General features: G+C 44.2%; 1 protein-coding gene across 8 annotated transcripts in view; it reads right to left on the reverse strand.

The window, feature by feature from the left end:
• The window catches only part of LOC135912140 (uncharacterized), an 87,447-nt gene that overhangs the window by 56,014 nt on the left and 15,340 nt on the right, over positions 1 to 16,093 (reverse strand). For all 8 annotated transcript variants that reach the window (XR_011508976.1, XR_011508975.1, XM_070527201.1 and 5 more), the window contains 4 exons: positions 15,798 to 15,958; positions 12,312 to 12,404; positions 8,541 to 8,661; positions 2,382 to 2,515 (listed from right to left, as the gene is read on the reverse strand). Coding sequence is in view for 6 of the 8 variants with exons in the window: in XM_070527201.1 (XP_070383302.1) it covers positions 2,382 to 2,515; positions 8,541 to 8,661; positions 12,312 to 12,404; positions 15,798 to 15,958 (509 nt within the window). In the remaining 2 variants the exon portion in view is untranslated. The remainder of the gene's footprint in view (positions 1 to 2,381; positions 2,516 to 8,540; positions 8,662 to 12,311; positions 12,405 to 15,797; positions 15,959 to 16,093) is intronic.

Here is a 16,093-nt window from a genome sequence, read left to right on the forward strand (position 1 = left end):
AAATAAGCTGTTTCACCTTTTCGATAGATTGAGGCAAAGAAATCGAGCAACACATGTATGCGCTATCACAGAATTTTTTTTTATTTTTCACACGTATTCCTTTAACAAAGACACCACTAACAGTTCTTGACAGTCATGAAGGAAGCTTTGTGGTCGGAGAAATAGATTGATATATGTTCGACTTGGTACACCAATGCTTGATTCTCAAAGACGAGATCTATACAAGTGCCTCGCGAGGTTGTCACAGCCGTGGGACGTGTTACGAGCGAGAGGAACGGGATGTTCTCCCGCATAAGTGTTAGGAAATTGCTGTTTGTCTTTATGTCAACATTAAAGTCCCCCACTACTAACATCGGTGTGGATCGATGGACGGTTAATGCGAGTTGCAGGAAGTGCACGACGTCTTTCGTGAGTGCGGTAGCGGACTCACGAAAGCGGTATCAGTCGGTCGCTGCTAGCGCTGGGGGGATGAAAGGGGGGCGGAACTGGTTGCGAGGCCGACGACAACGCCGACGTGAAACCCAGGAACGGACGCCAAAGAGCCATTTGTGTAGCCAGCCCTCCTCCACAGTCTCTCCTCCTCCCTTCCATCATCCTCCCTCGCCCGGAGAGCCGACAGCGCGCATGCGCGGCGGCGGAGCAGATTCGTCGGCGAGCTGGTTACGAGGCCGACGACAACGCCGACGCGAAACCCAGGAACGGACGCCAAAGAGCTGCGGTCTAAAACAATTGTGATTTCACTGACAACTGGTCCTTTCTGTAAGCGGGTTTGAACTGATCGGGCACAGCAAGTGGGTCAAGTTCACCCCGCACAAAACATTCTTACACCGAATTTCATAATCGGATCCGTCACGCTACGTCTGTCGCCCCACGTTGACGATAAGCTTCTGAGCAACGGTGTTGGAGCCGTCTGCAGGGGTCCCGTAACGTACAAGGGGCATCGCTGTCACCACCGTCACCAACGTCTCCGTCTGTGCGGGGCCTAGCGAAGAGATGGTGCGGAAATTTAACTTCTTGCACCTAATCTCTAAAAGCAAGACTGCGTTTACACCTTGCCATGACAATGCCCTGGAACGAGACATGCTCCTCGCCATTTGCGGGGACCTCTCGAAGCGCGAAAACCAGTGGTTTGCGGAGCACCACAGATAGGCATTTGGAGCCAAGTCGTTCCCCTCGATAAGGTGCCCACGGCAGGGACTGGCGATCTGCTCGATCAAATTATTCTCTGTGGAATTAGACGCTTTAAGCCTCACGTGTATGCATTGTACTTATCTATCAACCGCCCTGTGTTCTTCGCCATTAGCGACAAACGAGACGACGAAGCGCTGCTATCACCTTGCGTTGCCGAAGCGATGGATATTTCGCACTGAACTGTAAAGATGCATATGACATTCATATTGCATGTATATAATGAGCTTACAGTGTCGGCATCATCATCACCATCACCATCAGCACGGTTACGCCCACTGCAGGGCAAAGGACTCTCCCATACTTCTCGAACTACCCCGGTCATGTGCTAATTGTGGCCATGTTGTCCCTGCAAACTTCTTAATCTCATCCGCCCACCTAACTTTCTGCCGTACCCTGCTACGCTTCCCTTCCCTTGGAATCCAGTCTGTAACCCTTATTGACCATCGGTTATCTTTGCTCCTCATTACATGTCTGGCCCATGCCCATTTCTTATCTTGATTTCAACTAAGATGTCATTTACCCGCGTTTGTTCCCTCACCCAATCTGCTCTTTTCTTATCTCTTAGCATTACACCCATCGTTCTTCTTTCCATAGCTCGCTGCGTCGTCCTCAATTTAAGTAGAACCCTTTTGGTAAGCCTCCAAGCCTCCTGTTCGATGTGTGGATGCGCACTGTAGACGCAATGCAAGAATGACGCGTTATAAACGGGCTGCAAGCACATGCACTCCCATATATTCTTACGTGTCCTTCGCATCTTGCATGTCAAAAATGGCTGCGAAATGAATGAAATAGTTAAAACTCTTTGCTATGGCCCAAATAAGCCATGTGAATAGCGCATTACGTTTAGGAAGTGTGCTAACAATCCCTAACGACTCTGCTAGTGCTGCTTAACGTAGCACCTGCTGAAACAGACAACCGAGCTAGAGCTAACCCTTGATTTCTAGAAGTGCCTCTTATGTTGCATGGAATTTTTTGGTGGGTTGGTCGAAAAATTACATGAGAAGCCAGGAAGCTACCCTTGCGTTAAGTGTTACATCTGTTTGTACGTACATTCCTATACAAATTACTTCATAAACCAATATTTTGGTATAGTTCCTCGCGCAAACAAAATAAATACCTATCAAATACCCTAACAGCTATCTTTGTCAGCCTATCTTGGTCACTTGATAAAAGCAGTCAGTGCAGCTCACCGCATTCAGCATAGCTGCGAGGTAGATGATTATTTCTTCTGTTGAGTTAAAATAACGGGTGTAGTTGATGCTTGTCAGAATACATGTCTCCACTGTAAATACCTTAAGTTCATATTGTTTCCCAGTTGGTTGCTCTGCAAAAGAATCATCAATGAGTAATGCACAAGGTGTCGTTGATGAATTTCTTTTCCAAGGTTGGTTTCAATGAACACGTTGTTTCACTCAAAGGCCGTTCTTAGCAACAAGAGATATCAGTATAGGCTATTTTCTCGGTCATTGCTGTCGACTAAATTTTAGGATTGTTAGGATTGATCTTAAATCCATTCTTCTCTGCCCACATTGAGACTTTGTTCAGGCCATGCTGTATCTGTCTCTCGCAGACTGTGAGGTTACAAGATTTGAAAGCTATTTGTATGTCGTCCATGTAGACAGAATAAAAGATTGCCGGTGGTAATGAAACGCGAAGCGGGATCATCTTCCCGATGAAGAGTGTGCAGCTGAGCATGCCTTCTTGGGGTACACCCGTTTCTTGCATAAAAGGACGTGAAAGCACATTGCCGACTTTTACCCGGAAGGTACGACTAGACAGATAGCTTTCTATTGGGTTAAGCATATTACCATGGATGCCCATTTCTAACTAGTCTCTTGGGATTCCGTAACGCCATGCTATATCATACGCCTTTTCCATATCGAGATATATCGATAGGAAGAACTGTTTATTTATAAATGCGTCCCGGATATTTCCTTCAACACGTACGAGATGATCGGTTGTGGAGCGCCCTTCTCGGAAGCCACACTGATGAGGATCAAGCATTTTGCTCTGTTCAAGGAAATGAATGAGTCGCCGATTTATCATTTTTTTTCAAACATCTTACAAATGCAACTTGTTAGGGCTATGGGGCGGTAACTTCCCACTGAGGAAGGGTCTTTGCCTTGTTTCAAAACAGGGACCACAATGACTTCCTTCCATGCGGTTGGAAGGTACCCTGCATCCCAGATGGTGTTGAAAAGTGTGAGTAGTGTAACTTGCGTGTCATTGTGTAGGTTTTCGAGCATTTCATACATGATTCTATCAGATCCTGGTGCGGAGCTCTTGCATGCGCTCAAGGCAGCTCTCAATTCGACAATACTAAAAGGACGGTTGTAAGGCTCATTCTCTCGACATTTTCTTGTTAATGGCTTATGTTCTTCTATTTGTTTATGTTTCAGGAAGGATTGCGAATAATTATTTGAACTTGATACGCTCTCAAAGTGCTCCCCAAGTGAGTCTGCCTGATCTTGCAGTGTATCACCCTGTGTACTTACCGGAAGGAGTGAATATGTTTGTCGCCCTCTAATTCAATTTACCCTGTTCCAGACTTTGGCCTCATCTGTAAACGCGTACTTACTCGATAAATACTTCTGCCAGCTTTCTCTTCTGGCCTGTCGGCGGGTCCTCCTACCTTGGGACTTTACTTTTTTAAAGTTGACAAGATTTTCTGCAGTGGGCGAAGCGCGTAGCAACCCCCACGCTTTGTTCTGAATCCTACGTGCGATTCTGCATTCATCGTTCCACCACGGGACATGCCGTTTGCATGCCGAGCCACTTACTTCACGTCTGCATTTTGATGCGGCATCTATTATGAAGGCTGTGAAGTACTTCACAGCAGCATCGATTTCTAAAGAAGACATGTCATCCCATGATATACAAGTTAAGTTTCGGAATTTCTCCCAGTCTGCTGTGTCAATCTTGCACCTGGGAGCCTAAGGTGGATATTCGCTTTCTTTGTGTTCTTAATAGTATGGGGAAGCGGTCGCTTCCGTAAGGATTGTTCGTAACTTCCCATCTGAGTTCAGGCAGTATGGCCGGGGAAACTATGCTCAGATCAATTGAAGAAAAGGTATTGTTTGCAAGACAGTTCTAAGTGGGTTTCTTCTTATTCAGAAGGCGCGCACTAGAAGAAATAAGGAACTGTTCAACAAGACGACCTCGCGCTTCTATACGAGAGTCGCCCCACAGGGAGCTGTACGCATTGAAATCGCCAAGGACAACATAAGGTTCTGGCAATTGATCTATAAAGGATTTGAATTCATGTTTCGTTAATTTGTATTGTGGGGGTATGTAAAGAGAGCTAATGGTGGTGAGTTTGTTTAGGAGAACAGCTCGAACCGCCACTGCTTCAAGGGGCGCTTGTAGCTGTAAACGCTGACAGGAAATACTTTTGTGAATAAAAATGGCAACAGCGCCTGATGATACGACCGCATCATCGCGATCCTTGCGGAACTTGACATCACGTCAGTACGTCATCAAGGTTCCTAGGAAGACCTCTGACGTTCCATTGAATAATTTGTGTATCCATATTGAAAGTAAATCAGTGCTGTGTGTATGGAAACGGAGGTTATGCCTTAGGTTACAGAGCTCTTTCGAGGCCCTGTAACGGGGGTTCCACCCTTTCTGGAGCGTTCGATGGAGCCTCGCCGCTCCTTAGGCGTTTGGTGCGCCTTGAGGACAGGGGTAGTGTCAATTGCCTCTTCTGAGGCGCTAGACACGTGCTCTTGCGAGCAAGTAGTTACAAGAGAGAGTCCCGCCTTGGAGGGCAGGGCCCTTGCGTCCACCAGCCCGGAGGTCGATGGGGCTCCCTGGGGGATTTGGCTGCGCCGGCTGTTGCCAGCGCTGGAAGGGGCCGGGGAGGTTGGGGCAGCCTCTGCTGCGCCCACCTTCAGGGTCGATGGCCCCGTCTGCTGTGTTGGCGTAGCAGCGTTAGCTGCAGCCGCCGCGGGGGCCGATGGCGTCACTGCGGCCTCACTGGGTGTGGGCCGGACAGCCACCGGAGACCGTTGTGGCGCTGTCCCCTGACGCGCCACATCGGCAAAGGTGTGCTTTGGCAGGAAGGATACCCACCTGCGTGCATCTTTGAAACTTATATTTTCTTTTACTTTAATTGTAACTATTTTTTTTTTCTTCCAACATGGGCACGACTGCGAGTATGCAGCGTGCTCGCCTTCACAGTTTACGCACTGGAGAGAGCTTTCACAAGATTCAGAAGTGTGCTCATGAGCACTGCATTTCGCGCAGGTTTGACGGCCTCGGCAGCTCTGTGAACTGTGACCGAAGCGCTGGCATTTGAAGCAACGCAGGGGATTAGGGATGTATGGCCGAACACGGAGCTTGATATACCCGGCCTCGATGGACTCAGGCAGAACACTTGTGCCAAAAGTAAGTATCAGGTGTTTGGTCTGTATTTCCCTTATTATCACGCCTCATCTTAATTTGCTTAACGTTGATGATATTCTGCTCACTGAAGCCCTCCAAGAGCTCAGCCTCAGTAAGCTCCAAGAGATCATCATCGGAGACTACGCCACGGGTGGTATTCATAGTACGATGCGGAGTTACTGTCACTTTGGCGTCGCCAAATGATACTAGATTGGGCAGGTTTTTATATTGCTTGAGGTTGCGGAGCTCCAAGAGGAAAGCACCACTTGCCATTCTGGATGCTTTGTAACCTGTCCCAAGAACTGGGGTCAAGGACTTGGACACGAGGAATGGTGAGATTGTTCGTACGGGTTTGTTTGGTGTTTCGGAGTGGACTACGTGGAAACGAGGGAAAGTTTCTTTTTGACGGGCGAAAAATTCTAAAACTTCATCGGTGCGCCCCCTCTTCAGGGAGCGATCAGGTAGTGGGGGAAAGGAGGTATCCATAGGAGATTGTAATTTTGGCAGTACCGCCAGCCACCCACCGTGGAGTCCTACAAGGGGACGCTGCAGGGCCTGTGAAACACGGCCTGCAAACGCCAGCTGTACATTACCACTATAACCAAATATGAAATAACCTAGGTTGGTTATTCACACAAGGTTAACCCTTGCTGCCTGGAAAAATTGGAAGTAAAGAGAAGCCAGGAGAAGACAGAAAAAATGGAAAGTGGGAGAAAGACGAAGATTGGAGGGAGAGCGATAGACAGGAAAAGGCAACTACCGATTTCCCCCGGGTGGGTCAGTCCGGGGGTGCCGTCTACGTGAAGCCGAGGCAAAAGAGGTGTGTTGCCTCCGCAGGGGGCCTTAAAGTCCGAACACCCGGCATCGGCTCAACCCCTAGGATCCTCTTTTCCCGGACACGGCTAAGCCGCGCACGGCTACGCACGGAGGGTCCAACTCTCGTGTGCTCGGGTACGTGGTGTCGCAACACACCAAACGCCTGCTGACGCAGACGCCCCTGCGGGGTATTGAACACTGGGCATCCACAAATTAGTAGGCTAGCCAATCACAGATTTGGATGTATCCCACATGCAATTAAACTGCCTATTCGGCAAGTAAATTGGTATCTTATAAGATGCTTCTGCACCAAATATTCTGCCCGGAGTGTGCGACCTGTATAAGGAGATGCTTTGTGAACGTAAAAAAATACATACAAGGACGTGAACTGCAATATATTCTCTCCAATTATAGTTGCAAAGGCGCAGTAACAATTCTTTATGCAAGAACGAAGCAGCCTCTACTTAGTATTTGCATGAAAAAAAAACGCCTCCAACTTTTCACTGAACAAGCACATAAATAATGCAGTCAGGAATAGTATGTGATAAGAAAAGCAGTCAAGTTATGGAAAACTGTTTTTGCAAAACTTGATGTACAACTATTCCTTTTTCTTTCAGGAGCATGTGATGGAAGCTGTCTTCTAGCACACGTTGTAAACACGACAACTCTCGAACCGTGTTCTGCTCTTCTTTCTGAATACTTTGCAACAGTAGGATGAGTGGGTTAGATTGCGCTGTTCTGGCTACTTGTATGGTTAAATTGCTCAGTTTAGAGTGTACTGAATGAGCAAGTTTTTGCAATTATGCCTGGGTAATGATTCGAACCGGCAGTTTTTGTCAATAAATGAATAAATAAATTATTAAATTAATAAAATCCATCTCCAAAAATACACAAGGCACCGCAGTTGGTAGCAGCCACTCGCTCCAGAGAAATCTATTAAATGAGCAAATTTACCCGCGCGTACACGTACACCATCAAGAATAGAACATAGTGATGTACTTACAGTACCTAGCAATGAAGAGATCTCGAATATATTTTAGTTGTAGTGAATACAATGTCCCTAACATGAAGATTTATGCGGCTTCATAAATTTTGAGGAAAGACTTCTAATTTGTTCTAAAAATAAATCAAATTCATGCAATGTGGGCTGGGAAAATCTAGACAAATTTCCTACGACGTACATCATGTTGCATTTCGATTTCTTGCATATCGAGACCATGTAGGAGTTCATTTGGGTCTTATGCCACACCTAATTTTCAGAACTACAGATACTCTATCACCTCAATTATAGCATTTTGCGCTAATATAACAATCATAATATACTTTAGTGCCCCGCTGATCATGATAAGCTTTCGCGAATATTCCATCTCTAATGTTGCTTTCTTTCAAAGAACTCACATATGTGATTTAAAGCAACTCCGGCTGTCATGAACATTGATTATAGCAAAACAAGTTCACCTACACTTTTCCACTGCCTGTGTTAAAATAACGTCCCTTCAGATAAGATGTCTACATGAAACGAAGAAAAAAATATAGCATGAAAAACCTAAACAGCACTCACCAGTCATACAGCCTAAACCTAACCTAACCTAAACAGCACTCACTTACAGTCATATCGCGTGATAGGTCACGTTTTTGAGCAAAATCATGATTTTCTATAAATAAAGGAAAACACGGGTCAATCAGGTTGAGTACTAGCATTGAGTTTTGATTTGAAGCGACTTGAGTTAAAGTGAGCACATATCATTTCGTTCACTGTCGCCCAAGCGAAGCCTGTTGATGCTGCTATAAAACAGAGGCTTTACGATCACATGCATCATGTCATTGCAAAGTCGTGTCTGCCTCGTATGAGGCACATTGCGGTAGGTATGCTCCTATTCTACCTTATTTTGGGTCCCTTTAATTCAAATGAGTGCATTGATTTGATTCACGATCCTCAACCGCAGTATTAAAAGGGGTAATTTTCAATATAAGAATTTGTTTTCATAACTTTTACTCATCTAGAAAAACACTTCAGCTGAATGAGCGCCCATATTTTTCTGAACTGCTAATTTACAGCAAACCAGGAAAGCCATTTCCAATCGAAATTGACGCGTAATGAATTGTTATATGCCCAATAGAGACAACCCGACGTGTAGTTTACAGCTTACTTGCGTCGAATGAAGACGATCTTTCTTGGACATCAAATATCCGGTGTGGAATATCTCCACTGCTGGTGTTATTGGCTGTAACCACCGGAGCAATTCCATGTTGATGACTGAGAATTCCTCTCTGTGACATCCATTAGCACAGTAAATTCACTTGTGCCCCGAAAACAAAACCCCACATGCAAACAACAACATTGCATAATTTTCTGAACAGATCTTAAGAAGAGCCAGATCTATGCCTATTGTTTGTGTGCGAGCTTATATTGCTGCGTATCTAAACACCCCTTCAATTACAGGGACGTGACTTGCAAATATGCAGTGTAGTGGTTGACATTGTCCCAATTTGAACGTTCGAGCAGATGATGACATTATTCGAAGTTAAAATTTCCCCGTCATATTACAATCAATAGCGTACATTTGGTGTTCCAATCTAATCGTGCTTTGTTATGATATAAAATTATTAAAAAAACTAATTCCGACTGCACGCAACACGGCAAATGTAAACTAAATGAAATGTTTATATGAATACTGAAAGAAAAGATGGTTTCGACGTTGTTGCATTATAAGTATCAGCGATAAGTTTTTCGATAAGAGCAATACGAAGTTATTATTGGCGCTCATTACAATGAAAAAAAATTATATGGATAAATAGAACCCTCATTCTGCATTACTCTGCCGCGAGCGGTCTAAATCTGCTCTGTGGGATGTATATGCCAGGGAAATTATCGGAAAATAAGTGTGCTACAAATATAAAGCAATAATACACTTATGGCCAAAATGAAAAACACTTGCACATGAGTCGGGTAAGAAGGCGAATGAGTAGCTATGAACACAAATGGCGACAAAAAACGGCATTTTCTTAAGGGCATGAAAGCAGAGATCTTAGAGCAATCATTTCATTACCAGTACGTCGTAGCGTGCCAAGTGAGAAACTTGTTGCTAAAACTCTGGAGCAGCCCAGCACATCCGGGGCTGGGGATTCAAGAGGATTGTTCGATGGATTTTATCTCACATTCAAAGCGAAGATAATGAGAAAGCTTAGAACTTATGGAACGAGTTGGTGCATATTAGCGGTCTGTTTTACAACTGCGCATACAAACGACCACAGAGAGAGAGGAGAGAGAGAGAGAGAGAGCAGTCAAGGACAGGCGCAGACTTGCAAGTAATCTTCATTCCACAAAGATCACATATAAGTAGATCCCAGAAATACATCACTGCGCGTGCACGCAAAAAGCACCGTCGCCCCGAAAATGTTTTTTTCGTTCAACTCATGAATTGTCAATTAGGAATAAAGCGAATGGGCACCCTCGTACTCATTGCTTGGCATGCCCGTGTAAGCCGATCCTGAAAGAAGTGAAGGTATTGTGCCGGTGCTGAGATAACGGAGCGACAGAGCTGCGCGAGGCGTATCACATAAGGAAGAAGGGAGGCGATTGTGCCATCGACATCTCAGTTTATCTGCACTACAATGAGATGGCATTTATGGATGAACGTAGTTAGGTCGCGTGTTGCTTGAGCGGAAACGGCACTCATTGAAAACATATAGAATGTGCCAGCTGATACCGTTCCTTTTTTATCTTCTCTGCTTTTGTTATGTCTTCTGTCCTTACCCTGTTCCCCTGTGCTGAGTGGCCAAATGGACACTCAACCCAGTGAACCTCTCTGCATTTCACCTCTTGTTGTTCTCTCCCTTGTCCCTTGTCCCATTTCCCTATAGTGAGTGAGCGCAATTAGTCGAGGAAAAGCAGGCAAACAAAAACAACCGCACGATCTTCATATTGCGGCAATGATGCAAGTCGCAGTAAATAAGCTCCCAGGCGATGATTGCTGGAGTCTTATGCCCCCTTTTTTTCCCAACACAGATATCATTGTTTGGTATGCGACATATGAAGGTTAAACGAATGCCCACAGTCCAGCGTTGTGAAACTGCAGAAATGGCCTGTGGAATTTATCGTCTATCATTATTCTTTCGTAATCACTGCGGTGAGCTGTTTTCCTCCACACCGGCACTTCTATGCTGTTTTAGCTTCTCGAATTTGTCCCTGGAGAGAACAGATGACGAGAATCCCCTGCAGACTCGGGGGCCAAGCCCTTCAATCATTTCTCGGTGTGTTAAACTTCTGGGCCCGATGCCAATTCTACGGAAGGAGTAAAAGACACCACCACTCGTTGTCACCGGATAGATAATTATACTAGCAAAGTTATATTTGAACGAGATGAGTAGGCACACAATTAAATAGAGCCTTTGTGCGCCATCGGAGAAGTAACATTCGAGCCACAGAGATAAGGCGGAGTTGGACGGAAGGAAAGCACGCAGCTTGTTAGGCTAAAATAAGGGATTGGGAATCTTGTCGCCTATAGTAATATAGTAATTGTTACCACTGCCTTGCACCCACTGAACTCCCACTTTGAAATGCAATGACACGTGAAGTTTTATAATCGCATCACGTATACGGACTGATTTTTTAAAACTTGTTTCGACTACTTGACAGTGTGGATCGGGCCAGTGTACATCTGAACGACATCAAAGCTGGTGCAACTGCGATCAGCTACGATGCCTTCATCGATAGCTTTAAGTTTAGTTAAGACATTGTAGTAGCTGTCACGTGTCAAGCTCGTCTCGAACACATGGGTGTTGTGAGGCTAAATACGAATGTCGAGGCTAATAACGAAGAGGGGCCATCAATCATTTTAGGAGAAATATACGAGGAGGTAATGTAGATTCTGTTTCCATGGTGAAGTAGAGTCGCAGAGCAGTCACAAATATTCTAGAAGTGTCTTATCGTTCATTATACACGTTGAACCTCGTGGCTGATGCTAGGCAACAGCAGCGTGCCATCATCAAGCTTCTGCACTGCTACTGCCCCTCAGACCACCTCTCAAATAGCTGAGCTTGAGTCGAACTTCCCAAATAAAAGAAGACAACGAAGTTTACAGGAAATCGTGGCAGGTACAGAAGTCCGCTGTCTCCCGTGACGCTATGTCACGGGAGACAGGCTAAGCCGAAGGAACAATAATTTTTTTACGAGTACATAGCAGTGTACATTGGATAGCCTTAACACACACCCTACAGTGCCGCAATCGAAACTATAGGAAGATATAGGCACAGAGAAATCAACTGGAAATGTGTTGCTTTTTAAAAGTTTTTGTTTCATGCTACGTTGCACTGTTTGCGTACATTTACAGCAGGAAAATTATATGTGAGTGGTAGATGCATGTTACGTGTCTTGTAAATCATTCCACTTCGTAGAATTGGTGCATGAAAAATATTCGACTTCATTATAAGGGCTTCTCAGTGCCATGCTTAGCATTTTTGTGAGCATAATATTCCGCGTATTTTTGTTTGTTTCTTCTAGTACAAACTTTCAGTCTGATTCGGCTGATGTTTTGTGGTACCAGGCGGAGTTCAAATTCAACGTCCATCTAGTAGGCATTATTTGTCATCCTTCGTGTTGCGTTTTCGAAAATATAATAAACTGCGTTGAACACGCTCTCAAATGCTTTTTAAACACGGCGCTGGGAGCACTTCCTATTTCTGAGTAGTGCTGCCATTAACACGCGACACAAATGTTATTTCTTTTTATGCAGCAAGCGTGCTGCATACAGCAGCCATCCAGCCATCCAGGTAGCCTACATCTTGTCGGCTACGAATGATCTCAACAGCGGTATCGCAAACGTAAAAAAAAGCACATCATCGCTTGTTCGCCCAAAAACAAAAGCATTGATGGCATGCATTACAATAAATATTACATGGATTTATTTTATTATTCTTACCACTTCCACGCTGCCACGTACCCTCTTGACAACTAGAGACGTCATATGCTCGTTGTTATGATATAGGTTCTTCTCGAGTTCTTTTCCATTTAGCTGATAAGAAAGAAATGTATTTGCAGGGAAATATTGTATCAGGTGATCAGAGCATCGAGACTAATTAGGGACTGATAGCGAAAATTAATATAATTTGGTTGTCAACCCATATGTTAATTAGACGACATACGTGCCCTTTGGAATACCATATACTGTTCATGAAGCCTAGTGAAAGTGCAAAGCAACGCAAGGCATTCGCCAGCTCCTGCTTTGAGGAGCTGAAAGGGCGAGTATGTAGCGTTAGCACAAGATGGCAGTGTTGGTAACAACGGATGTACAAATTAATTTTAGCCATCGACACAAGGATATGAGCCTGTAAGCGTGAAATTTAGTATTTTCGGGCAATTTAAACCACATGCTAACGGCAAATTTTCATATACGGCAGAATAAACGAAAGTCTGTGAAGGTGACGATAGCTACGTGCGACTGTGGGAAAGTACATTGACATGGCGCCATAATTCACGAGGTAATGAAAAACGACTGTTTTTTCCACAAAACAATAAGTACAGTGAGAAATTTCATTTGCCTGCAAAGTGTACTGCTGCAATCGCCGCGGTTACTTAATGGCTATGATGTTGGGCTGCCACGCAGGAGGTCGTAGTGTTGAATCCCGGCCACCGCGGCCGCATTTCGATGGCGTCGAAAGGCGAAAACACCCGTGTACTTAGATATAGGCGCACGCGGTGGTCCAAGTTTCCGGAGTGCCCCCACTACGGCGTGCCTCATAATCCAATCGCGGTTCTTGCATGTAAAACCCCATAATTTGATTTAATGTTTTTTTTTCTTCGGAGAGCTGGCTTGTGACGGATGTCAGCGCCATCTTCTGTACGCCATCACAAGCGGAATTGTGTTGCGATGCAAGCATACACACATTCAACGCAAATCATCGCGTTGCGTCCAGTCCCGGTGCAAAGTCTATTTGCGACTATAACCTGTCCCACCATGGCCACCGTTTGGCGCTGGTACGAAGGAAAGCGTACGAGGTGCGAGACCAGACGGAAGGTGGCTTGATGCGCTCCATGTGTTGGAGGTCCCTCAATAAAGCGCGCCCATTGAAGGGAGAAGGGCCCCTGAGCCCACGTTACAATGTGAAACTACCCGCGTTTCTTCCGCTAACGCAGTTGTGGCTGTAGATGGATGTAGATGTGGCTCAGCGTGTACTCCCCTCGTGCGTTATCTGGAGGTAATCTCCGGCTGGGGCAAAGGCGTGGCCAGCCGAGACGGACGGTCGCAGCATATGAGCTGTCTCCTTGGAGGTCACTCAATCTCTAGTTTCGTACTTGCTGAAGCGAGAGACAGCATAAGAGCTCGCTCCCGTGTGTTTGCACTCTTCTTCGCGAGGGCATTGTGACAGCGAGCGATAGCGGTCATCGAACGGAATCTGTTTTGTCTCCATGTACGCGCGTGACACCAAGCTAGTTAACTTATTTAAGCGAATGTTCACTGCAAGTTAAACGGCCGGTAAAGTCACAAACATTACTTCGTGCCGTTAATAATGCTATCACTATGCTGTCGCAGATCAATCTCACAGAATTGTAGTTGTATTACGATCTAGAAAACGAAAAGCACAGCAGTATTGTTGGAAGTAGTATACTGCGAACATGTGACAAGGGAACCCATGGACACACATGGCGCTGACATTTCAATGGCCCAATCACGGTCAAAAGCGCTTGTACCACGCTTGTATTGTCCATATGGAGGGCCGCATAGAACATGCGGATACTTGCTGTGGCACGTAATATTTCTCTACACTACCTCAGTTTTTGCCAGAGACCACTTATCTATGCCTTCAAAACAGATTTATTCGCTCCGTACTTTACAACTGCATCATGACTTTAGAAGCAGCATGTATAGCAAGCTTGCACGCCAACTTACATATTTTTGATAATCTACGGCCAATCTGGGCTGTCGTTATTTCTATCGATTTAACATATAGCTGTGCAATACGTAAGGTCGTGCCTCAAACGACGAGTGTGTAAGGGATGCTTTCAGACACACACAGTCACACAAACGCACACACACCCCCTTTGTGTTTATGTATATATATATATATATATATATATATATATATATATATATATATACATATATACATATATATATATATATATATATATATATATATATATATATATATATATATATATATATATATATATATATATATATATATATATATATATATACGCGTTATTGTAGTCGACCATATTATATTGTGACAGCTTGTCGCATCCTGTTTATGCTACATTTTCGCCTTTTTCACTAAAGACTGGGCATGTACTATGATATCGCTCCTATAGTCTTTTCCTACATTGAAGACCACCTAAATTTTGCCGCATTTTCTCGCCTACGATATAGCTTGCACGTCTTATTTTTATCCCCCCTGCACTAATAAACTGCAGTTTGCGGGATAAATTTCAGTTTCGCTATTTTTCCACTCCTCCGTCTTTCCCCGTGCAGGGCCACAAACTAGCCCATGCGCAAATGTTATTGCTGTTGTTGGGTTACATTTAGTTGAGAAGTTCCTAACTACTGGCGGATAATTTTTACACAATAAGTGGAATGTGGGAACTTCAATAGACACGCGAAATTGTGACCTCTTTATACGTAGCTTTCGCTTCGGAGAGAAAGCATGCATAGAAAGCTGTATCATTTTTTTCCATTATTTGATGCTGTCCTAGATTTCTTTTTCCCCAGACACGGTTCCTATGTAAATATAGGGCAGTCATAAAGGCTACCATAAACCTGGTTCTTTAGCACTAAGATTGTAATATACGAACATTCTTGCAAAGAGAAAGGCAAGGATGTAATGGCCGCGCGGGTAATATTTCAGTACCTGTTAATAAACTCTGCCGAAATGGAACAAGGCATATAATATGTGACTGTGCCCGCGTTCTCATTTTCGTTTTTTTTTCAACAAATAATTTAACAGCCTATAATGCTCTTTACAGCAAAACTTATATAGGTATCACAGAGTATTGTAGCTAAAAATTCATAAACACAATCATTAAGCAATTCATGCTGAGTAAAATGCATAAGCCGCCGTATTTTTTGCTTTGATTACTAGGAAAACGCCTCTAGTGTTCAACTGCACTTAATAAAAAGGATATTTTCGCTCTGTTTCCATTTGCCCGTCATTACTTTAATAAAATTTAGTGTCAGAAGAGCACAAAATCTAACAAGAACAGAATTATTTTTAAGGCACACGAGCCCTGTTCTTCCTGCAATTTGCGCATCGAGAGCGTAATTGTGCACTTAGTGCTCTTACATAATATTATTGTGCAGCTTTTTTTGGTATCTAAAACACTACAGCCTCTGAATTTACAGTGTAACTCCAACTGAGCTGTGCCAACAATGCAAGGACTTATGTTCAACTAAATTCAAGGTCCTTACAGTGGCTCTGTCGGTATTTTTGAAAGCGGAAGATCCAAAGTATAACTTCTCCGCCAACACAGAGCTTTTTTCGAGAGTGAGAGTCAAACCAGGATGAACGTGAAGGACTAGACCACTGCTGTGTGTCCGGCTCTCTAGAAGCTTTGGGTATACGAGAACGCCTGCAAGTAGAAAGTACATGTCATGTATATTGAGTTACACAAATTATTGCACGATATTGAGAAAATGGTTATGTGTTTCCTATTTTTGTTTATGAAAACATGCACTTCAGGACATGTATAAATTTTTCACGCAAT

Source organism: Dermacentor albipictus, chromosome 10, assembly GCF_038994185.2.
Source record: "Dermacentor albipictus isolate Rhodes 1998 colony chromosome 10, USDA_Dalb.pri_finalv2, whole genome shotgun sequence".
Lineage (NCBI taxonomy): Eukaryota > Metazoa > Arthropoda > Arachnida > Ixodida > Ixodidae > Dermacentor > Dermacentor albipictus.